A 26008-nucleotide genomic window follows, 5' to 3' on the forward strand; every position below is an offset into this window, starting at 1 on the left:
AAACTACAGCTAATTTGAGTAAAATCGTAAGATTAGTTGTACAATTATTAATGCAAATACAAGGAGCATAGTACTTAAAAGCACGTGTTTTGCATTGATTTTTTTTACATTACTCCCAATGCGCCCAAGCCATGTTCAAATATAGTTCACATAAACCTGTGATCCTCCAGAGAGCTGCAGTGATGTTTTAAAGATGTGTTTCACTTACACAGTGCATATGTGAGCCAGTCGGGCTGGTCATAGTGGACTATAGCCACACACAGTGTGTTCAGTCCCACTATACACAGAACGGTCCAGTAGAAGCTCTGGGCCTTCACCATACGTCGAATGAAGAAGCGAAACCTCTTCTCTTTTCTGCGAAAGTACGACGAGCTCTCGTTCTTGCTGCTCTTCACACTTGTACGGGTGAATGGAGAGCCCTGGGGAGCTGCAGAGAGAGAGAGAGACTGTTTCTGATGTTCACAACAGCTCACAGATGATGGAGAGGAGAGGGTTTCAACAGATTTTAGACATTTATCTATATCTACATTACTGTGCAAAAGTCTTAGGCCACCATTAGATGTTGTTTTAGCAATTATATAATGACCATATATAATTATTTCTCAGTCTCTTTATTAGAATATAAAGAAAAAATACAGTAAAAACTTGTAAGAGTATTAAAAACAGAAAAAAATCAGAAAAAAAATTACTTCTATATGCTAAAGTAGCAAGTATTTAGTGACCTCCCCTTACACTTGCGCAATAGCTGGAACCGGCTCTCTTAAACATAAATGGAATGGAGAAGGACTGGAAGGCAAAGAAAACTTTCAAAACCTGATGAGAAATTTCTCAGATTTTCTTCTTTGAGAAACTGGAAGAAGTCCAGGAGGACACACTAAATACTGATTTTTGCTTAAAGAAGCCATTTTGTTCTCATTTTTTTTTTTTTTTTTTTACATTTTGTGTTCATATTTTCTGTATTTTCTGTTTGTATTGTAATAAAGACCAAAAAATAAATATGGATGGTCATTAAAACATTGCTATCTATCCATCCATCCATCCTCTCTCTTATTTTGGTCATTATTCCCACATTTGTTTTGAATTTGCTTATTTTATTTGCTTATTTTCTGTGCTGATTTGGGAATAAGTCCAATGAGAGTTCGAAGGTCACAGATATTGGGCCTGGAACTTACCAACTGATGAGATATCAGTAAAGTGGTCTTCACCTTCTTCTGCATTGATGAGGTCATTTTTGCTCTTCTTGGCTCTCTTCAATACTAAAAATGTTTGAAAGCAAGTAAATAAACAGTAGTAGTATCAATTATAATTTAATTATAAATATAATTATATTAAATATAATTATATTAAATATAATATAATTATAAATTTTAAAAAACATGTTGGTAACACTTTATTTTGATAGTCAACTTATAACTTACAGTATTAGTAGACTGTCTGCTTGATATCTCCTAACACATTATTTTGATGGTCCTCGTACTATGGCCACGTACACATTGTAGCTAAATTTGGTTGTCAGTTCACCTTTTAGTGCTTAATTTTGTTCTGTACACACACAGTTCAGTAATTTACGGGACTGACACCCGCATTCTACAACCGAATTAACTGCAGCCGCATTTACAGAAATTCTGTACGTAACCAAACTGAACAACTAGTTGTTCATGACGAGAGATATGAGAGATGACAGATAAGAGATACATCTCTGATGAAAGTATTTTAACATTAAAATAAGTATTTTAACGTGTATCAGAGATGGATCTCATTGTATGTATGGTACAAGAAACCACAGGGAAAACGGTACGACAAGTGATAAGTGTTGCCAGATCTTGCAAGCAAATCAGCGAACAAGAACAAGCCCATAAAAAGAAGTAAATGGAATTGCTTTATGCTGAAAATCAGACCGAAATATTGCAACCCGCCTGCTCATTTTAATATCTCCACAACTTGATCGCAGTATGAGACAAGCTTAAACAACAACCCCAAAAAATGCTTATAATAAGTGGACATGGCAACACCGCAAGAGTGTGCTCTGTGAAGCAGCCTATCCAAGCATAAGAAAAACACGACACCTCCGTCAGCTATGCTTTAGTTAAAAATGCTGAACATAACGAGTCTTTTGTCACTGTAATATTTCTTAGGTCAGAATAGCAGATACCAAACTTGCGAGATGCCAGAACGTTGCTATGGTTACCACGGTGTCAATCATCGCAGTTTCGGGAGTGAGTCATGTTCTGTACACACATGAAACGAAAACATTTAAATAACATTTAAATGCAGTTGTCACTCCTCAAACTTTACAGAGTTTTCTAACTTTGCAAGTACAGTACAAGTCAACTTATTCTATTAACCCTAACCCAAACAGTCTACTAACACTCTATTAACAGTTAGTTGACATGTAGTTGCAAAGTTACTTAGTTAGTAGAATGTCTAAAGCGGACTATCAAAATAAAATGTAACCATATTATTAATTATTATTTATTAGAAGTAATTATTAAGACTCAAGCTCTTCAGCTCATATAATTCATATATATAATAAATCATTTTTCAATGATTACCTGGGTTGTTGTATTTCCTCTTGTACCAGGCACCATCCTCCTTCTCCTCTGCATTTTTATCTTCTTCAGCAAGCATGACTTCCTCTGAGACAAAGAATATATTTTACTATTCACACACACTGTGTAACTTGCGTCATGATTTATAATCTGCATCAAGCATCTAAACGAGTGCTTGAAACTCTGTTGTGGGTGGTTATCAGGGCATTACTAGGTGTTTCTTCAGATTTTAAGTGGTTGCCAGGATGTTGCTAGAGTGTTTTGGTTGGTTTATAGGAGGTTACATGGGATAAAAGGTAGACAAAAGTGACCACTATAAGACTTTTTGTAACCTGATGCCACACACAGTAATCACTGCTGTCAGTGCAGATTGGACTAACATCCAGCAGGAGGCAGGGACAGCAGTGAGCACTGTATCGCCCCACATATTAATGTTTTAAACAATGCAGTGAAGATTTAACTGACTATAATGGCTGTAGCTAGATACATGACAAAGTCAAAGCACATGTAAGCACTTAATTCCATCACGATTTTATGGTGTTAAAACATTAAAGCCAGGGCCACCATGGAAGAGTCTGGGAAATCACCTCTCTAAGCCAATTAATTCCCGACGGAAGAGCTCTAGTGGGCTTCTGGGAAACAAAAGGGAGGATACCACATGCTGTGACAGCTAATTTACCCCTGAGCTGATTGAAGATCAGAGGTTTTACAAGAAACTGTGCCACCCTAAAAGAGGAACTAAAGTATTAGATAATGAATGAGGCAAAACTATAAAAGACCAACAACATAAACATTTGCAGAGCTAAAACTTTCTAAACTTTAAAAAAAAAATGTCATCCATTTTTTCCTGATTCATTTTTGTTATGATAATTTGTTGCAATGTAACATGCTGAGGACTGTTTCACACATCCTACATGTGCATCTACATGGAAAATCAAGTGAGTATTTGCATTTATAATTGGCATTAATTGTAAAATGGTTATTGGAAGTGAACCACTGGGAATTATTACATTACATTCTCGTGAAATCTAATTTACATGAGGAAGAGTGTCACATTTACATCCGAATGGTCATTAATCTACATGGAACTGAACTCAAACCCAGAGTGTAGTTTAAACATCAGGTTAAATCATCTGGATACGGTCAGATTTACTGAATGGAAAGTGTCTGTGTGCCTGAAACTGCATGTGGAAAATCATCAAGCTTTGCAGACAAATTTTTCAAACTAGTAAGTAAGAAATCTGTTTTATAATGCATCATAAAAGCCTGTATTGCAAAAGATTGCGGAGATAACTATAATTGCCCATAATTCCCTCCATTAATTCATAGATAAACCTTTCTATGAATGAACATGCATAACATTGTGTGACACTGATCAAAGAACCCTGAAAAAAGTATCAGGGTTTCCACAAAGCTATTAAGCAGATCTGTTTTCAACTGTGATAATAATAAGAAATGTTTCTTGAGCACCAAATCAGCATATCAGAATGATTTCTGAAGGATCATGTGACACTGAAGACTGAAGTAATGTCTGCTGAAAATTTAGCTTTGCCATCACAGGAAAAAATTACATTGTAAAATATATTAAAATAGAAAACAGTTATTTTAAATTGTAATCATATATCACAATATCACTGTTTTTACTATATATTTTTAATCAAATAAATGCAGCCTGCAGCCTTAGTGAGCATAAGGGACTTCTTTCAAAAACATGAAAAAGTCTTGACAAAAAATTGTCACAGTAGTGCACAGTACATTTATACAGCAAATATATTTGCTGCTGATTTCAGCAAGTGAGACTCAATAAAATCAGGTTCTATTCTGAAACTCTACAGCTGTTTCAGGGATGCAGCATCATAATACTGGGAAGACCATTACTAAACTGGCCCCAGATCAGCGCAAATCTACAGGCAAAGAAAGCTCCAACACATTGACTGTCTGAGTCCCGGTGCAGCGGCTGATGAAAGAGCTGTTATAGGCAGTCATGGGAAGACTGAGGGTATGAACCAGCTGGTTGAGCAAGTGGAAGGCTATTTGGTTGCCATGGAGAGAGGAAGTGCTGAGCAACAGACAGGCACAGATACATCAGCTCCCATCGCGGCTAAGCAGAGATCCAGGAAGCGAGTGAAATAGTCATGGGAGGAAAAACGCAAGGGGACAAAATGCTCTCTAGGGAACCGACCAAGTCCTTCTGGTGGTTGCGATGTAGATCATTCTCAGGTTCAGGTCTTGAAAAACACATGAATGTCTCTGAATTTGAAAATTGGTTCTGTGGTGATTACTGTAAGTGTTAATGTATATAATGTTCATTTTTAGAGACTGACCTGCCTTGCAGATCCACTCCAAGTAACCGGTCAGCTCCCTCTCTATCTGCTGTTGTCTTCGCAGCTTCAGGAACTCCTGCCTTTTCTCCACGCGCTCTCGCTCCTTTGCAAACTCCCTGTGGGGACAAATGCACATACATACACATCCATGAACGCACTGTACTGCACAGAGGTATCAGGGGAGTCCTGCTCTACGGCACAGGTTGTGTGTGTAAGAGCATGTGTGTGTGTTTATTAAAGAGTGAAATCTAACAATATAGTGATATAATAATATAATGATACAGTATATCCATAATATAGTGATATAATAATATAATGATACAGTATATCCATAAAAACAAATGACCCTATTGATAAGACCACAAAGTTCATGGTTGAGAAACAAAAATGAAGTAGAGAAATGCACCAAAATGAAACATTAGAGAAAAGAGCAAATACAAGGTGTGGCATTCACATTTGCAAGAGCTGTAGAAAAAAATCAATGTTTTAGAATCAATAGAAAACAACAGCTAAAAGTCTAGAGTTTATGCCTCACTTAAAGCTAAAGTGTGCAATTTTTGTTTAAAAGTTAAAATTCTTTCTCCTATGCCAACTTAATATGCAAAGTCAGATAAGTAAACCATTTTTATAATTGTCAAAATACACTGCCCGGCCCAAAAAAAAAAGTTGCTGTTTGGATTTTAATAGGCAAATACTTAAGAATCTATGAATGGATCATTATTACAGTGATTATTATGTTTCTAGCATGCTGTATGTTTGGCAACGGTTCTTTTAACCCTTAAAGATGGAGTGTGTAGCTTTTCATTTCTTAAACAGCCATGTAGGAAGACACATCATGGCCATATTCCAGGATGACAATGTCAAGATTCATCAGAGGTGCCAATTCATATGTGAAAATGATTCTTCATGCTCTCTGAACCATTCTTTCACAATTTTAACCCTGGTGAATCTTGACATTGTCATCCTGGAATATGGCCATGATGTGTCTTCCTACATGGCTGTTTAAGAAATGAAAAGCTACACACTCCATCTTTAAGGGTTAAAAGAACCGTTGCCAAACATATAACATGCTAGAAACATAATAATCACTGTAATAATGATCCATTCATAGATTCTTAAGTATTTGCCTATTAAAATCCAAACAGCGACTTTTTTTGGCCGGGCAGTGTATCATTCCAGGGCAATGAATTAAATAAGCAACCTACTGAAGTCTACAATTCAAGATCAATAGGTTTGTAGACTTCAATAGACCTGCTTAAAAAAAACACTCAATCCATGTTATTGTTATACAATATAATACAATGTAATATTATACACTACTGCTCAAAAGTTTGGAGATTTTGGAGATTTTTTTTTTATTCTTACCAAGGCTGCATTTATTTGATCAAAAATAGAGAAAAAAGTAATATTGTGAATATGGAAATATATTTTAACAATGTAGAACCAATTTAATGCATCTTTTCTGAATAAAAGTATCAATTTCTTTCACCCAAAAATAATTTATTGACCTTTGTCATTGATTTTGAAGCAGTAGTGCAATTATATAAATTAATTTAAATATATAATAATTTATAAAACTTAATATAAAATAATAATAATAATCATCATCATCATTATTATTATCATCAGTTAAAACCGGGTGTTTAAACCCCTCGAAAATTCATTATTTTTGCAATTCTAATTGATGATGGTAATGGTGCACTTCAGCTTTAAGGACACAAAAAAATTGAATAGACTAATGCAAAATGGTTGATTAACTTTCTTCAGAGACGTTTCAGCCTCACAAAGAAATAGGGTCAATCCATTTTTCTCTGTAATGCGCCTACAGGCCTAGACAGTTTTTCTCATCTCTCTGTCTAATCTTTCTAACTTTCATTCCACAGTATGACAAAACTGTACAGTGATAACTTGATTAGATATTTAGCTCATGGGTCACAAAAAGTGGTATTTACTGACTGTACTGAGAAATGGCCATGCATTGCCTGTGAGAGGCATATTTTACCCTGACTTGGTTATTAAATGAGTCTCATTCATTTTCATAAACATTATAGCTTTCTCTGCAACATGATTATGGAGAAGCACTAAGGGACAAAAAAAACTTTGTGCCCCATCACAACCTGCCATCTGTTATCGTGCTAATTAGAGGAGAGTGCGATGATGGACCACCATTACACTTTAACAGGTGTGCTGAGTGTACAGAGAGGAGGTGAAAAAAGGGGGAAAAAAATACACACACAAAAAAGGGGGAAAAAATAGGGTGGACAGAACATGAGGGATGTAATGCTTCTGGAATCAAGATTTTACTTTATGCTTGAGAATGTAATCAGAGCAGGGAATGTGAATTCAATTCAATTTTAGTCCATGAAAGTCAATGGGGTCCCAAAACAACATCTCACTTTATTTCACAGAAGTAAGTCATACAGGTTTTAAACAACATTAAGTGGATGCATTAATGTTAGGGGGTGAACCATCCCTTTAAGAACCTGATGCTGGGCACTAGCACCCAAAACACAACATATGTTGGATTTCAGTAGGATTCCCATACTACAATGTGGAGAAAGTCCTTTTCTTTTCCCCTCCCTGCATTGCAGTGGCAGTGTGTGACGTGACAGTGAGTGCGTGTATATTTGTTTGTGAGTATGTGACAGACAAGAGGGAATACTAGCCCTGCGGCAACATCTACAGTATTTCTCTCTCTCTTTCTCTTAGACACACACACACGTAAATGCAAATACTCACACAAGTCCATGAAGTATAAACGGACTCCAAACCCTTGTACTTCTGTCTCAGCATGAAAGCAACATCTTCCTCATAGAAGAAACTCGACTAGTTTGTGCACACAAGCAAATAGCGATGCTGCATCTCAGCATGTGTTTATTTTGGTTAGAAACAAAGGTGCTAGAAGAAGCTAGAAGAAGCTCATTTAAAAGTGTCCTTCCAGAGCAGACTACAAAAGAGTGTTAAACATATAAACACAACAAACGATTCTCTAAAGAAGCTTTTAAACCTCTCCTGTACTGATAAAAATTATTCTGTGGTGAAGTAAATACTACAAAAAAAAACTACTTAAAAAAATAAGTAGGCCTAAATTCTTTATTAGTACTCAATTCAAGCTTGTAGAAATTAAATCTTGAACTTGAAGTATATTTTACTTGAAATTGTTTGTTATGTTTTCAATGATTTTCGAGAAAATATCAAAGTTATAAAATTAAGTTCGGTTGGGCTATGTGCACTTCGCACTTCCTTTATGCAGAATTTTCAGACCATCAGTGAGAGCAACGCTTACTGTATCTCTACACGTTTTAAATGTTTTTAAATCTGAAAACTGCAAAAAGCAACAAAATTGTCAAAGACATCCATTTAGCGCATGTTCACATAAGAACTGAAAAAGAGCGCTGTTTGTTCTCTTGATATGGTCTGTTTGATTTACTGACTGAGAAATTGCTTCAGATGATTCAGTGAGAGAGCGGTCTGAACAAATGCAAATAGTTTTTTTTTTTTTTGCAAACGCATTCGGCCAATTCGCTGAAAAGAAAGAATCGACTCAACAGAATGATTAATTCACGAATGATTGGAATCGCTAGTTCAGTCGACATAAATACCAGACATAATAACTGCTGAAATATTCCCATGGAAAACAGGGAGCGCTCAGGTCAGGCGGAGCGCTCATGGTACGCACAGTGTGTACAGCTGCAGGTGCCACTGGTATTGTTTACTTAAATGTTTCTAAGTAAAGCATACACTTTAAAAGCATGGCGTACTTCAGTGCAACATTGTTTGAGTAAAATTTACAAACAAAGAGTGAGAACAGAGTATTACAAAATAAACTTCATATGAGTAAGTAGAAATTACTTAAACTCTAACTGGCCAAGTTTACTTATTAGCTTTGCTAATTTTACATAACTTAGTTAAGTAGATTTTACTTAATTCCATACATGTGAAATTCACTTTAAAAATAAGTGTAAGTAAAAAATAAGTGCTTAAGTGTAAAAACTTAAGTAAACTTAACTTAACTCCTGTCTTTATCAGTGGTTGATGGTGCTTTTCAAGTCATGGGAAGAAGAGATGACCGTAGTTAACAATGGCAAAACAAGCACTCGGATCTAATTTATTGTTTTGGTGTAGATGCATGGTCATATCATGGTATTTTTTATCAATATCAATCAATATTGCTTATTTAATTTTACATGCTCATATCTCCTATTTTCACATTTAGATTAGTCTCACGTAGCCAGATCTTCAGACTGACGGCAGAAGGTCTGGACTCTATCACAGCTTTCATTGGCCAAGGACCTCCCAAGAGGACGTTTGACTGACATGTAACGCAACCAATCACAGTTCGTTTTGAACTGCGTCAGGTTTAGGGGCGTGGAAATGTAAAGTCGATGTCCTTACAATAACAGACCGCCGTGTATCTAATAAATTATTCATTCAAGAATGTTGTGCAAGTTTACTGCAACAATGGAACCGTGAACTTCACATACTTTTGAAAATCCAGCGTTTAGTTGATCATGGTGAGCGTTCATTGTCACAGTTGTAAACACAATGGCATTCTTCTTCCATGAGGGGGTTTGGCATCAGGGCATTTGTTTTCAGGTGGACCATTTAAGAACACGACATACACGTCTCCCGGACATCCTGTAGAATTCAACCAACCAGATGACGACTTCAAAACTCCTTAAGTGTTTCCAGTTAAGTGAGCCATATGCATCAGATGTTCAGCCAATGGCTGAACTACATTTAGATTAACTTTTATATTAACACTCACTTAAAACTAATCTTTAAAAACATAAATATAATCTTTATCCATTTTTCATGCTGTAAGTTACAAGGCAGTAATGGCCTAATTTCACTTGCAATTAAAAATGATTGATTTTCATTTTATTTTTAATGTAATCAGATGAAAATAATTTTAATATCAACCATTTATCCTTAACTACAGGTGAAGCTGTGCTTTTTGTTTCTGTGTTAAAGCAAACATCACTGGTACTTATAATCTTTAATAGGGCTGCCCAATGCAGTTAACATCAAAAAGCCATTGTGAGGTGAGAGAGATCAAAATGAAATGGCTATGAATTGGCTTCTTGCAGGATCCCTGCTGCCCAACTACCCACTGAGAAAATGACACAGCTGCCCACCTCTCCTCAAACCCCCACCCCAGGGCAGTCCTCTCGTCTCTCTATGAGGCCTCAGAACAGCCTTTTGCTTTGAAAGCGGCGTGGTCAGACAGGTGAACTGACCTCCTGATCCTCGCACACATACACACAACCTTGAGAGACACAGTATGCACCATGGAAACCAGTGCATCAAATGAGGACTAAAGGCTGGTTCACACTGCCCCAACAAACACCAATATTTCAAACACACTAAAGACTTGGGGTCAGTAATATTTATTTTTTGGGGGGAAAAATTAATACTTTTATTCAGCAAGAATGCATTAAATTGATTAAAAGTGACAGTATAGAGGCATATAAAGATTTCTATTTTAAATAAATGCTGTTCTTTTGATTTTCCTATTCATCAAACAACCCTGTAAAAATTAGTAACAAAAATATTAAGCAGCACAACTGTTTTCAGTATTGGTAATAATAACAAATGTTCCTTAAGCACCAAATAAGCATATTAGAATGATTTCTGAAGGTTCGTATGACACTAAAGACTGGAGTAATGTTGCTGAAAATTCAGCTTGCTTTAACATCACAGGAATAAATTACAATTTTAAGGAATAAATTAAATATATTAAAATAAAATAATAAAAAAAACATTGTTTTAAAATGTTATAATATTTTATAATATTACTTTATCATATTTTTGATCAAATAAATGCATCCTTGAAGAGCATAAAATACCTATTTCAAAAACATTAAAAATCTTATTAACCCCAAATTTTTGAATGATAGCGTATTTTATATTTATTATGAATGCAGGCAGCTTTATGATCTCAAAATTAAAGAGTACATGCACTATTTGTCATTTTAAAAATAATTTTTCACACTACAAGACCATTTAAAATAAACAAGTAAAGGCAAAAAAGGGGGAGTTAATGGTGAAAAACAAAATGACCAATTTTCCATATAATGTAATGTAATTTAATGTAATATAATATAGACAACTAGACTTATATATTCAGTCTAGTTTAGGTGACAGAAAAACAACTTCACATTATAACCACTGCAAAGTCTTCTGCGCCAATCCAGCAATGTGGAGATTTTCCCAAAAATCTTAAACGTCTCCTCTCATACCCTAACTTTTAAAGCACAAGGAGAATGACGTAGCTAAAGAATCCTGTGCCATGCCTTTATGTAACGCTTTATTTTAGCCTAATTAAATCTGCTCCTGAGCTCCCACCATCCTTTGCGACCGGTGGTGCGTAGACATTTCACACTTCAGAAGGAGTTTGTAGAAAGCCTTTGGAAGTGTGATAATTTGGGGGCTGCACAGCACTCATGAACGCACAATACTCTTGAACTGGATTACCATGAGGACAAATACACCATTAGAGAGCTCTCACTACACATAAAAAGTCCCTGTACATTAAAAAAATGCACAAATATTCAGTCACTTCCATACACACAGACATAAACGTCTTTGAATGTGCTGTGCACATGGACATTTTCTGGCAGTAGTAACCCTAAAAAATAACTTTTATGCAAATCCCTTCAAGAATGTCTTTGAGGGCCTGTTTCACCTTTAAAGCTATAAAAACCTTTAAATTAATAAATTTCACACTGAGAGAGTGGTGACTGATAACATTACTTGAAGGACGACATGAGAGCATGAAAATTAAGAGAAAGAGAAAGAGGATCTGGGGACTGAATAAGCATAGAGGGAAACGGTGGCAAGTTCATCAGCATTATAACCACTAAGAGTTACACACAGAGTTTGGTTATTTACAGGAGTGACAACTGCATAGTACAAACTACAAACAAATACAAAACAGATTTTTTAATCTCATGTGTGTCTCCACTAGAATCTCAGAATAGATCTCAATAATGTCTCAAACTATGTTCAGATACAAAAGTTTGCAATTAAATATGTAATTAATTTCATACTAAAATAATATAATAATTCAATATGAACTCAATTTCTCAAAAACACCAAATAATCTGAACAATGCTACCCACATGAAATGTATAACTCCAAAATCTTACTGTATGTCAACATTTTTCTTATGTTACATACTGTCCACTACCATCAAAAAGTTTGGGGTCGGTAAGATTTTGTCATTTTTTGGTGTTTAAGAAACATTTCTTATCATTGCCAATGTTGAAAACCATTGTGCGGCAATTTGTTTTTGAGAAAACTATGAACATTTTTTACAGGACTCTGATGAATGAAAAAGTTCAAAAGAACAGCATTTAGTTAAAATCTTTTGTAACATTATAAATGTATTTACTGTTACTTTTGGTAGATTTAATGCATTCTTGTTGAATTCAAGTAGCCTATTCATTTCTTCTAAAAAAAAAAAAAAAAAAAAAAAAAAAGCCCCCAGACTTTTGAATGGTACTATACAGTTTTTGGATAAACTAGTTTTTTTTTATTTACATAATTTTCAAAATTATAATACTAATCGGGTTAGAACTGTGAACCAAGACTGATTTGCTTTAAATTTTTAACCATTAAAAAAATTAAATAATTATATTTATCCACTAAAGCCATTGTAAGTGAGTGACCCCTATGTTCTGTACACACATGGAATGAAAACATAGCAGATTCGCTAGTAACCACCAAAAAAAAAACTCCACAGAGAGAGAGAGAGAGAGAGAGAGAGAGAGAGAGAGAGAGAGAGAGAGAGAGAGAGAGAGAAGCACCACCACCTGAGAATGAATCTGTCAACTAAAGCCATCAAAAATGTCAAAGGACGTTAGAGCCCCTCTGAAGGAACAACAAAAAATATCTAATGCCAAACGACAGCAACACAGACATGAAGAGCCATTCAATGAAATAAAGTGAACATTAGATTAAGGATTTGCAGGAAATCATAAATTCTAATCCCACCAGCAGTTCACCACAAAGCATTCATCCAGAGACCTTCCATTAAAACAATGTGTTTGTGTGAGTGAGAGAGAAAGAGGCCAATAGAGAGTGAGAGCAAGAGAGGTAAAGCATGAGAGGAAAATAAAGATGCTTTAGTGTGAGCGTGTTATTTGTTTTATAGAGAGTGTATGTGGCTTTTGGCTCGATCACAATTGATGGAGGAAAAACCTAATTGTGACCAACATTACATTGGCAAAATAGAGCTGCCTAATCAAATTGAGAAGCAGGGCTCTACTGCACTTAACATTGAGTCTACTCTGTATATGCATAAACTATAGGTGAATAGATTCCAAACTGTGTTTAGGAAAGCCCATTTATTTCAAAAGAGCTAAAATCCCACCAAATAGCTAAGACACATCCCTTTAAGGTGCATAATTTTAAAGGAACGCTGTTTGTTTGCCTCCAATATAAGCTTTAAATGGTTACTACATACTTTGTATTAGCACCAAAATGTTTAGATGTATGTTTGAAGCCAATCAAGAGCATGAATTCTGAAGGTAGATGATTAGTTAAGTAGGTTAAGTGAAGTTTGAAACCCTCTCCATTGAGACGAGTGTCGAACGGATAACCATATAAAAAAAAATGCAAGCCTTCCTTGCAACTCATGAACTGAAATTTGAATCAAATTGACAGAAGACATTCTATATACCTTCACTTAGGCCCTGTTTACACTAGTGCATTTTCGTTTTAAAACGCCTAAGTTTTGCTACGGTTACGCCTGTCGTTTACACTACACTGCAGACCCCGTTTTAGTTTGAAAACGCCAGGGTTGCATTTCAGTATAAACGGAGACTTTTGAAAACGATGGCATGGCTGCCCACGTTCGCTCTGCATATCCTTGACGATCGTGTAAACAATAACATGGAGACTGAACTGCAATCTTTACTGGCTTTGTTGTAATTTTTAGCAGCCATTGTGCAGTTAAACTCCGCTTTTTTTAATACTGCAGCTGCCTATATGCGCAAGAGACAACTGTTTACACTTGTACGTGCACGCCCAGTGTGCATGAATGGTCATGTGACATGCGTTTTCGGCCGTGTAGTGTAGACGGAGATCGTTTCTGAAACGCTGTGGAAACGTCAGTGTAGACAAGGATTGTTTTCATTTTAAAACACCTTTTTAAAATGAAAACGCACAAGTGTAAACGGGGCCTTAAATTCATATTAAAGGGGTAGTTCACCCAGAAATGAAATTTCTGTCATTAATTACTCACCCTCATGTCGTTCTACACCTGTAAGACCTTCGTTCATCTTCGGAACACAAATTAAGATATTTTTGATAAAATCCGATGGCTCAGTGAGGCCTCCATTGCCAGCAATAACACTCCCTTTTTCAATGCCCAGAAAGCTACTAAAAACATATTTAAAACAGTTCATGTGACTACAGTGGTTCAACTTTAATATTATATAGCGACGAGAATACTTTTTGTGTGCCAAAAATAACTTTATTCCACAATATCTAGTGAAGGGCGATTATAAGACACTGCTTCATGAAGCTTCGAAGCTTAACAAATCTTTTGTTTTGAATCAGTGGTTCGGAATGCATATCAAACTGCCAAAGTCACGTGAACTATTGAAGTTTCAAAACACGACGTAGCGAAGCCTCGTTTACTGAAATCATGTGATTTTGGCGCTCTAAACCACTGATTCAAAACAAATGAATCGTAAGCTTCGAAGCTTCATGAAGCAGTGTTTCGAAATCGGCCATCACTAGACATTGTGGAATAAAGTCGCTATTTTGTTATTTTTGGCACACAAAAAGTATTCTCGTCGCTTTATAATATTAAAGTTGAACCACTGTAGTCACATGAACTGTTTTAAATATGTTTTTAGTAGCTTTCTGGACATTGAAAAAGGGAGTGTTATTGCTGGCAATGCAGGCCTCACTGAGCCATCGGATTTTATCAAAAATATCTTAATTTGTGTTCTAAAGATGAACGAAGGCCTTACGGGTGTGGAACGACATGAGGGTGAGTAATTAATGATAGAATTTTCATTTTTGGTTGAACTAACCCTTTAAGTTACTGAATTTAAAGCACTTGAACAAATAAATAAATAAATAAAATGGATGCCACTAATGACTATAATGTCATCTTTATAGCAACCTCAGGCAAGCCGTTTATTTTCAAGAATTACTGAGTACATTATAAGATGCTTTTTAAGAATCCTGAATAAGGTTAAATTCCAGAGAATTCCCCCGCAGTTGGGACTAATTTGATGACTCTGATTTCAGACTTACCCTGACAGCACCCCCAGAACCAAGTTGAGCATGAAGAAAGAGCCAATGATGATGAGTGGGATGAAGTAGAGCCAGTTCCAAGTGTTCCCTGAAGCATCGTTGGCCTGCAATGAGACAGAAGTTATGAAGTAGAAACTGAGAAGGAGCACAGGTACAGAGAGAATTAAACATTAGTGCGAGAACACAGAAGAACCTGCAGGAGAACAAATCTCCACAGGCTTCCCACGGCCTTGAAATCCTTCACTAACAAACCCTGTAATAATCTCTTTAACACATTTCATGACAGCACATCCATATCTATACAGCTGTAATCCTTTTTATTGTCCAGATAATTGCTTTTTGGTGAGATCCCATGGTCTTTTTCAGGGTAATAAGGACATGGAAAGCAATCTACTGGTCATCGCTCTGTTAAGAAAATCCTTCTGACAGAGTTTCACCATGCAGCATATACAACACTGGGCTCTTCACAAAGTGTTTATGAGCCATGCAAAGACAAGATTTCTCCTAGTGGTCATTTATTTGCAAATTGCTCTCACATATTGTCTGTAATTGTTAGGGGATAAGGAGAATGCTGATTCAGCACACACATACAGATCCTCAAACCCCCTCTACTCTCTTACACAGCTGTTTCTACGGCAACCGGCTCATCGTGCCTACCTCTGTCCCTTTATCTCTCTTGCTTTAGCTTTAAAAATTGCATTTTTGGCAAGAGCAGTAAAGCAGTCGGAGCCAAATTCCACTGCTGCATCTCCACTCCTCTGAGTATTAAATTTATTACCGTGCTATAGGGAATTTGTCTGACTGACTTTTTCTTAATTATAATTTATTTATTACTGCTAAAGTCTATATCGGTTACTGTTTCATGCATCTGAATGAAAGATGACAGCACAAAAGTATCTCTTAAGCAAAATATTTTTGTTTTAAAATGAACAGACTCTGAACCGAGTCCAGTGCAGGGTAGGTTGCCAGATATTGCAATCCTTATGGTTTGAAAGGAATGGTAGTGATTCATCTTTTAAAATTGGATGAACGCCATCTGACATCAGGCAAAAAAGGAGATGTCACTGAAACAGTTTCATCACATTCTGAGGGTGCATGAAACAATGTTGAATCGCCTACACTTCCTATAAAGCCTGAAAATTGTTCTGACATACTAAATGGATATGTGTTTCATTCAGTAGCCGAAATGCTTGACATTGTCTCAGTGGTCTGGAGTGTTAGATGTTTTCTGTAGCCCTTGGATCACAGGTCTGAGTCCCCTCAGGTGATATGGGGATTGGAGGAATGATGAACACAGACTTCACCAGATTACTGTACCACAGTAATGACAAGAGCATCTGCTAACCAGACATGAGAGACAGTATAATGTTTAAGCAATTTAACCTGGGCCAATTATCCAGTGCTTCCAATCAAACTTTCATACCACATTTTATGAGGTGTGAATACATCTGCTCTTAAAGGGATAGTTCACACTAAAATGAAAATTAAGTCATCATTTACTCACCCTGGTGTTGTTCTAATGCTGCACGCCCTTCTTTCTTTTATGGACCATGAAAGAAGAATTTTTTTAAAATGTCCCTTGCTCACGCCCATCCATATAATGGCAGTGAATAGAGACCAGTATCAAGCTTTTTAAAAAAGATGCAGAAGTATCACAGACTGGACCAATGCTGTATATTTCAAGTGTTCTGGGGGTATACAATAGGGTTTGGTGAAAAACAAACCAAAATTTTAAGTATTATTTAACAAAATTCTTGATATTAGCCATTGGACTTCTCTGCATGGCTGCACGACGTATGCATTCATGAGACTCTCTTAGCACTGCAGTTCACTCAGTTTCGCCCAGAAAAAACGTACAAGTTGTGAAAAATCACGATTAACAAAAACGCAACATAAAATACAACCCATGTACTTTCTTCTCTTAGTTGAATATATCCATTATGTTGGTCACAACAAGATGTTATCACATTCACATCAAGTCAAATTCACATCTGTCAAGTGTCATTCTGACTCATCAGACAAACGGAGTTCCGGTCCAGAGATATTTAATTCAGTAAAGAAAGTACACAGATACTTTTTTGGGATTTCTAGGCATTATATTTCATGTCGTGTTTTTGTTAATCTTGATTTCTCACAACTTGTGTGCTTTTTCTGGTTTTCCTGAGTTTCCCTATTGTATACCCCCAGAACACTTGGAATATACGGCACATGTTGCATGGGATCATTCTGTGATACTTTTTTAATAAGCTTGATGCTGGTCGCTATTCACTGCCATGATATGGACGAACGCAAGTGGGACGTTTTTTAAAAATTCTCCTGTTGTGGTCCATAAAAGAAATAAGGGCATATGGCATTAGAACAACATCAGGATAAGTAAATGATGACTTAATTTTCATTTTAGGGTGAACTATCCCTTTAAAATGATGAACAATACACAAATATTAAAGGGATAGTTCTTTCATCATTTACTCGGCTTTAATTTTGCTCATGACTCCAAAAAATATATATTTTGAAGAATGTTGGTAACCAAACATGACTTGCATTGTATGTACCAAAAAAAAAAAAAAATCTCAAAGTATCTTTTATGTTCATTATTCATTATATTGGAGTATATTCATTTTGGGTAAACTATCCTTTTAAAGGTGGGGTATGTATTTTTTCAACAACAATGTTGGACATTGTTGCTATTTGAAATCAACCCAAACAAACCCACCCCTCTTCATCGCTCCGCCTCCAAAACTCACCCTCCAATCCTAACCACCCTGCTCTCGAACCCCGGCCCGATCGCTGCTGGCAGGCAAGGCGAGCGCACTGACAATGACGCTAAACACAGCATTCTCTAGCGGTGCGCAGTGGTTTACCTGCACAACTCTCACTATCTGACCACTGTTACACACGCAATACGAGAGTGGGTGTCTGTTTATCACAGCTGATGCGCAACAAAATGCTTCACAAAAAATAAAGCGCAGATGATGAACGAACATACAGTACACAAGAGTAAATACAAACAAGTGTTTGTTGTTAGTCGCCAACAGCACAGCAGCCTTGCCCAGTCACAAACCTTCATTCCAGTGATATTCTTTTGAGCTGTTTTGTATTGTGTCTCTCTCTTTCTGCGTTTTTTTTTTTTTTTTTTTTTTAAATCTCCCTCTTTCTCATTCTGTCTCCTCGACCGTCATACACCCCCTAATGCTGATTGGTTAGACATTTGTTGTTGGTGTCGGCCCGACTAACCAAACAGTGTTGTTGAAAAAATACATACCCCACCTTTAATGGTCCAACATGGATGCTCTATAGAACAACAGAAAAAAAGAAAACAAATATTTTCATGATGTTATCACGTTATCACTTTTTTTCTTTTATCAAATCATCTTAGATTAACTAATGTTGCTCAGATAAGATATTTTAAGTTTCTGTTGATTAGACCAATCTCTTTCTTTGTATTAACTAAAATTTTTAATTTCAATGAACTCAAAATTAAGGCAACTTGGTTACTTACTTTTTTAAGTTAAACCAAAAATATTTCTTTACAGTGAGAAGTTGAGAGAATGCCAAGAGTATTAACAGCCGTAATCCATAAAAAATATATAAGCCAAAAATGTAACAATATAATTATTATTAAATATATAAACTAGTTTTAATTAGAAAGCACTAAAAAAAAATAAGCACACTGTACACTGTACAATAACACACATGGGTTTTTTCCCCCTTTTTAGTAAGACTTTAAAACAAACTTTGTTTGTTTGTTTACAATTTTAAAAATATATATATTTTAAAATATTTTATACAAATATTCCATGTAGTTTCTCAATTAACATTTTAGATGGAATATAAATTTCATGTCAGCAACTCACAAGATGGGTTACAAAACATGATGTGTAAACTGGATAATAACAGTGTGATAAATGTGGTAATCGAGTTCTCAGCAATGCACTGGGGCATGAATAAATAAAGCTGCATTACTATTTATTGTTTTTCTGCTTGCATTTATGCCGTTGTTGTGTTTGTTTACATCTTCAACTATTTGTCATGTGGTAAGATCACAATACTGTTCTTTCACCGTTCACTGTATGAATAATGAAACACATCAGCAAAACGGCTAGAAGTTAATACTGTGACTCCTCTATCCTTACACACTTATCCAGACATTTATATGTAAATAAAACAAAAATCAACGAGAATGGCCTGAAATAAATTCAGAGACAGCATATGAACATAGAGGCTGTAATCAAACTCCCACTAAAGAGAATTAGAGATTTGATTCATTTCCTATGATTACACTGTCATTAATGAGACACAGCAGAGTCTAAGGGGAAATACCAATTGAGCGAAATGTTTCTCTTAGCTGAGAACAACTCTGCCTGTGCTTTATTATCAATATTTATGTTGCATTGTTGTTTCAATTAATGTCTATTCCTTACTATTTACATTGATTAGTGAGACTAGATTGGAATGACTAGGTGACTGACAAGATTTAAAAAAAAGTGTGTGGCCACATTTAATGTTACTCTGCAAATTTTCCTGAGGGGAATCCAGTCATTTCGATAGGAATCCATGCAGGAATTTCGTTCAAAATTCTTGAAACCATGGTGCAGTGGTTAACATATGTTCATAATGTGTTGAATCGAGTCCAACCTGGGTAATTTTTCAATTCCATGACTCCCACTGTCATCCAATATTTTCCTGCTGTTATTCACTTTGTTATCCAGAAAAAATCCAAATAAAGAAATGAGAAAATGTAGCTTATACAATGTTTAGAAAAACCTTTGAAAAGCTTTTGGAAATGCTTCAAATGTCACCTTTTGGCATTTCAGTGAGTATGCTAAAAAGAGACATCTTGCTGCTTTTCAGAAGGGTTGTCTGAAACACTAGAAAAATGTACATTACTGCTCTGTTCCAAAACCTAGTGAGCTTAAGACATCATAAGCTAACATGAAAATAAGAAACTTAATTATGCTGCCTCCTAAGATACCACCATTTGGATAAGTAAAAAAAAATTCAAGCAAACAAAACAACAAAAATATCATAAACAAATTTACATTACCGTTCAAAGTTTGGGGTTGGTATAATTTTTAATGTTTTTAATGAAAGTCTCTTATACATAACAATGTTGCATTTATTTGATCTAAAAATACAGTAAAGACAATAATTTTGTGAAATATTATTATAATTTTAAATATTTTCTTATAGTAACACAATTTAATATGCAATTTATGATGTTAAAGCTGAATTTTCAGTTACTTTAGTCTTCAGTGTCCCATGATCCTTCAGAAATTATTCTAACATGCTGATCTGCTGCTCAATAAACATTTATTATTATTATCAGTGTTGAAAACAGCTGTGCTGCTTAATATTTTTGTGAAAACCATGCTACATTTTTTCAGGATTCTTTGATGAATAGAAAATTCAAAAGAACAGCATTTATTTGAAATAGAAATTTTCTGTAATATTATAAATGTCTTTACTGACACTTTTGATTAATTTAATGTATCGTTGCTGAATAAAAGTATAAATTTCTTTAAAAGAAAATCTTACTGACCCCAAACTTCTGAAGGGTAGTTTATATATCATTTAACACTAAAAAGAATCAATAAGTTCAATAGCTCAGTGTGTGTAAATATGGATCATTTTACCCAATAATTGAGCATACTATGCTTTTTATATGCTTCTTAGAGTAATCACATCAAGATGCTGAAAGCTCCATTAAAATCAGTTCTCCAGCATGGAGTGCTATTGGTTGGGTGCACTTACTTTCGGCCTACAGTTTGTATGTAGATTGTTTTAAATCGGTCTTTTATGAGGTTCAGTGTTTAGGATGCTCCTTTAGAAGAAGCTGACTATGTTGGCTGTAAGAAGTAAGACAGATTACCAGGTTTTGGAACAGAGCTGCTTATATGTCTACAGAGAGTTGGAGAGCACAGAGGATGAGGAAAAACGGATACCAGCTTCTGATTTTCCACTGATGTAAAGTTCTAGTGTCTGGGATAATCAGATTATCTCTATGGGAGCCAAGGTCTGGATGGTAAGATCTAGGAACATTCATCTGTCATTAGACCTCTCATCAAGGACCCCAGAGGACCAAAAGGCCAGTTTGCAAAAAGGACACTTAAGAAGGAGAAAAACAGAGAAACAGTGTGCTATTGCTCAAGAGTGCATTCATCCAGCGGTCATTCCGCTCATAATAGCAGCAGACTGTAAAACAATCTACACTCTGTCTGATGTCAACTACAAACTACCAAAAAAAATTTTTATTTTCCAAACTTGTGACTTATTAAATCATGTAATCTACAAAGGACATCCACAGCACTAACAAAAAAAATAAAATAAAAAATACGAATTTCACTTCCAACCTCACACATACTAGGAGAATGAGCGAATGAAAGGGTTTATTTTATAGGTGGCTGGTCTTCCAGTAAAACTCATGAACAGACAGGACTTGGCACACTACTGTGGATCCAAACACAATCCATCTTTGCTCCCTGCGGGGCTATTTTTAAACATTTAACAGCAGATTGATCAATAAGGGTATCATACTAACAATGCTAAATGCCAGGGAACATGGTCACCAGATACCAAACAGATCACCCTGTCAGCTGAGTGACTGCACAGCGTCACACGGCCACCTGGTAGATGCTACTGTTTAAAGTGCTACAGAGATACTTATTCAACACAATCTGACATCAATAATAAAATGTCACACAAACAGTCAAAGTCTTGGGTAAAACCCGAAAAATATTACTGCACAGTGGCTGCTAAAAATTACAACAAAGCCAGCAAAGATTGTTATTGTTTACACGGTCGTCAAGGATACGCAGAGCGAACATGGGCAGCCACGCTATCGTTTTCAAAAGTCTCCGTTTTGTTCCGTTTATACTGAACAGCAACCTCAGCGTTTTCAAACTAAAACGGGGTCTGCAGCGTTTTCGAAAGTCTCCGTTTTCGAGGTTCGAACACGCTGGCATAGTGTAATAGACAGCCGTAACCGCAACAAAAGTTATGCTTTTTAAAAACGAAAATGCACTAGTGTAAACGGAGCCTAAACTGCAATCTTTGCTGGCTTTGTTGTAATTTTTAGCAGCCACTGTGCAGTTAAACTGCAGTTTTTTTAAACTCTTTATACTTGTATGCGCATGCCCTGTGTGCATGAACGGTCATGTGACATGCGTGTAGATGGAGATCGTTTCTGAAACGCTGTGGAAACGCCAGAGTAGACGAGGATCGTTTTCATTTTAAAACGCCTTTTTAAAACGAAAATGCACTAGTGTAAACAGGGTCTAAATTTTACTTTGCCGGATTGAGTGGCAAAACAACCTGCAGCATGGCTGGCTTTAGTAGGGGAAACTGCGAAAAGTTAGTAAAACAAATGATTATTTGCTTAAATTAAAGGCAGTTGGGCTCAATAGTGATCCTTACAGCTGACCAAAGAACCAGGTCCATGGACACTGACACGTGGACAGGTATCCATGTTCACACTGTCAGTTCAAATCCGATTATCTGTGTATCCGATTGGAATCTGGTCTAAAATTATTGACATCCACATTGTGTATCGCAATTGTTCAGATCCGATTTGGGTGTCCATTTTCCGAAATATCTGCATTGGTTTCTATGGTAATGACGTTGCATTGGTAGGCATATGCCAAAAACAACATGGAGGGGTTTGCAATACAGATACAGAAATATAGTTGTGTTATTTACAACATGACAATGTGTAGCCGCCAGGAACAGGTCTTACTTGGCAAAATCACTGTGACCAAAAAGATAGCCCCGATTACTTGTTAAATCTATTTGTACAGTCGATCACACAGCTATTTCCCATTTTAGATGCGTTTTAGTGTATTTTTGTGGCATTCAAGCTGAACCCATGCTGCCTCTCAGTCTTTTTGCCACAGTGTAACCACAGTAACTCCGCCTACTGTGACATCATGTGCATACCCTCTATACAACAAATAAAAAACATTTTAATTATATATTTATCTATTAACCTTTACTAAGTAGCAAGAACCTCACCATTATTTTAAGAAAAATATTAAGAAAACAGATAAGAACATTTTTAATATTAGAAATACAAAATATTCATACATTTTAAGAATACAGAAATCAAGAATATTTTCTAGCTTATTAAAAATGTCAGAAAATAAGAAGCAAAGAGTTGTTAAAAAGAATTTTATTCTAAAGAATATTTCATGAATCTTGTCCCTGGTCTAAAACTGTAGTGTGTAAAATTAACATAAGTTGTTATGAAATAACCAGAGAGTTCTGAAAAATTCATTGCACATGCTCCAAAAATAACTGGATGTCTGAGTTGAATATTCCAGAGATATTATGCCATTTCTCTGGCTACTCTTGCAAATGAGCTGTGCACAGATTGGAGCCTATCAGAGCTCTATTAGAAATGAGAAAATGAGGAACCGAGGGGAAGCATATTGATCTCCGGAGAGAAGCCACTGATTTGATACATATATCCTGCTTTTCAGCCTGGACTCTGTAGTGAGGAGACCTAATTAGAGAGGAGACGACCTACGTTAACGCGCACAATTGCTCTTAAAGAACGAATGAGAACTTGCTGTCCCTGAAAAGACCCAGCACAGTAGAAGTATTTTTAATGAAATATCTGCTTAGCAAAATGAGGGTGTGTGATTGAGTGGATTGTCTGTTTAGGGATTTGATGGTGCAGAAATATAAATTGATGTGATTTTTGCATTAAGAGGAAAGCAAAGGTATTATCTCAAGTGCTGTGCTCATTACATTTTCTTTCATACTCTCTCTCGCACTCTCTCTCCACTGAGGTTAAAGAGCTGTCAGGGAATTGTCTCTGGTGAAGATGTGAACAGGGAGATGAGATATATGGTGAGTACATCATCAGAGCAATCCTCAGAGACTCGCCATGACCTCATCTAGCACAAGTCATCACAAAGAGAAGCTCTTCTGCACAGCCAGACAGGAATACCATGCTTTGTCTCTGTTTCACAACAGTACATATTTGTTTTCACTATTTACTATTCTTAGACTTGTATCAATGAACAGTTTACATAATATTTCATATTTTAAGCATCCTTCTTGGAAACATGGCAAGAGCATATAGTTCAACTGTTTTGGATTGTTTAAAGGAATAGTTCAGCCAAAGATGCTAATTCTTTCATTACTCATTTTCATGTTGTTCCAAACCTTTATGACTAACTTTCTTTGGTGAAACAAAACAAAAAAGTGTGAAATATCTCTTTAAATTTCAGTCTGTTTTTTAAACAATACTGCATGGCTTGAATATAACACACACACTTTATGGACTACACCTAATCCTAACCCTTCTGACAGAAAATTCAGTAGTACTGACAGAATTTTTTTTATTTTGCAGTGAACTATCTCTATCTATAAACCATTTCTGACCTGACCTGTCGAGGCATGGACTCCACTAGACCCCTGAAGGTGTGCTGTGGTATCTGGCACCAAGATGTTAGCAGCAGTTCCTTTAAGTCCTGTAAGTTGTGAGGTGGAGCCTCCATGGATTAGACTTGTTTGTTCAGCACATCCCACAGATGCTCGATTGGATTGAGATCTGGGGAATTTGGAGGCCAAGTCAACACCTCAAACTCATTGTTGTGCTCCTCAAAACATTCCTGAAACATTTTTTGTTTTGTGGCAGGGCACATTATCCTGCTGAAAGAGGCCACAGCCACCAGGGAATACCGTTTCCATGAAAGGGTGTACATGGTCCGCAACAACGCTTAGGTAGGTGGTGCGTGTCAAAGTAACATCCACACGGATGGCAGGACCCAAGATTTCCCAGCAGAACATTGTCCAAAGCATCACACTGCCTCCGCCGGCTTGCCTTCTTCCCATAGTGCATCCTGGTGCCACGTGTTCTCCAGGTAAGCGACGCACACACACCCGGCCATCCAAGTGATGTAAAAGAAGACGTGATGTTGTAATGTTGTAATATGCAATGTTAGCTGCTAATGAAGCAGTCAGGTCAGTGCATTTCTGCATAATCACAGTACCACTTGAAAACACATCAAATAAAGGTGTAAAACTGAGGAAACATAAAAGGTCAGTGTGAAGAAAAACATTATCTAGATTAAGAAAAGGTAGCAGCTTAGTCATATCTGCCTCTCCCTCAAATATATTAAAAAAGCACATTCCCCCTAACTCTACTAAACCATCAGAAGGCAACACACAGCCCCAGCAGACCGGCCTCCTCCATTAGTCTAGTGCAGTATCATGTTGCAATAGCCCTTAGCTAACCACAGGACCATTAGCCTCTATCCGTCTATCTTATCCCTGTCATTCTGAATGCTGCTTACCACTTCAAGGACCAGATGTCTGCTTTCTCATTCAATTAAACCAATATATGCACTGTCCATACCATCTGAGGACAAAACTAACTGCAAACTGAACGTACAAAGCGAACATACTTTCTCTTTCAGAAATAGGGAAACTCTTTTTTAAAATAGGGAGCCAATCAGGAAAAATAAATAAACAAAAAAAATATATGATATTAATTACAACACCTGCATTTTGTTTGTCAAACTAATCAATTTACATATGATCCAGTCCAGTATTTTTGTTTGTTTGTTTGATCCAGTACACACATTCAGTCCCACTCACAAGCTAAAAAAAATTTACAGTGTGAGAAATCTTCCGCAGGGTACTAGAATCATCACCAGATTTTAGAATTCCTCCAATAATCATTTAAATGAGTCTTGTGCAACCACACAGATGTCTTTAATGACCACACATACAGGTTCCTGTCAGACGGTTTTTCCTTAATCTTCCAGAACCATCAGCAAGACAGCAAGAGGCCTTTAACAACAGGATTTTAAAGTAATGGCAGGAAAAAAGACAAGCCACCATATGGACCAGCTT

At 36.2% G+C, this 26008-nt stretch overlaps 1 protein-coding gene across 11 annotated transcripts in view; it reads right to left on the reverse strand.

The window, feature by feature from the left end:
- cacna1ba (calcium channel, voltage-dependent, N type, alpha 1B subunit, a) overlaps nucleotides 1–26008 on the reverse strand; it is a 117229-nt gene that overhangs the window by 55336 nt on the left and 35885 nt on the right. For all 11 annotated transcript variants that reach the window (XR_007930211.1, XM_051893562.1, XM_051893558.1 and 8 more), the window contains exons 7-11: nucleotides 15149–15252; nucleotides 4874–4989; nucleotides 2553–2636; nucleotides 1173–1256; nucleotides 209–427 (exon numbers count right to left, since the gene is read on the reverse strand). Coding sequence is in view for 10 of the 11 variants with exons in the window: in XM_051893562.1 (XP_051749522.1) it covers nucleotides 209–427; nucleotides 1173–1256; nucleotides 2553–2636; nucleotides 4874–4989; nucleotides 15149–15252 (607 nt within the window). In the remaining variant the exon portion in view is untranslated. The remainder of the gene's footprint in view (nucleotides 1–208; nucleotides 428–1172; nucleotides 1257–2552; nucleotides 2637–4873; nucleotides 4990–15148; nucleotides 15253–26008) is intronic.

The sequence above is a fragment of the Ctenopharyngodon idella genome, chromosome 5 (assembly GCF_019924925.1).
Source record: "Ctenopharyngodon idella isolate HZGC_01 chromosome 5, HZGC01, whole genome shotgun sequence".
Lineage (NCBI taxonomy): Eukaryota > Metazoa > Chordata > Actinopteri > Cypriniformes > Xenocyprididae > Ctenopharyngodon > Ctenopharyngodon idella.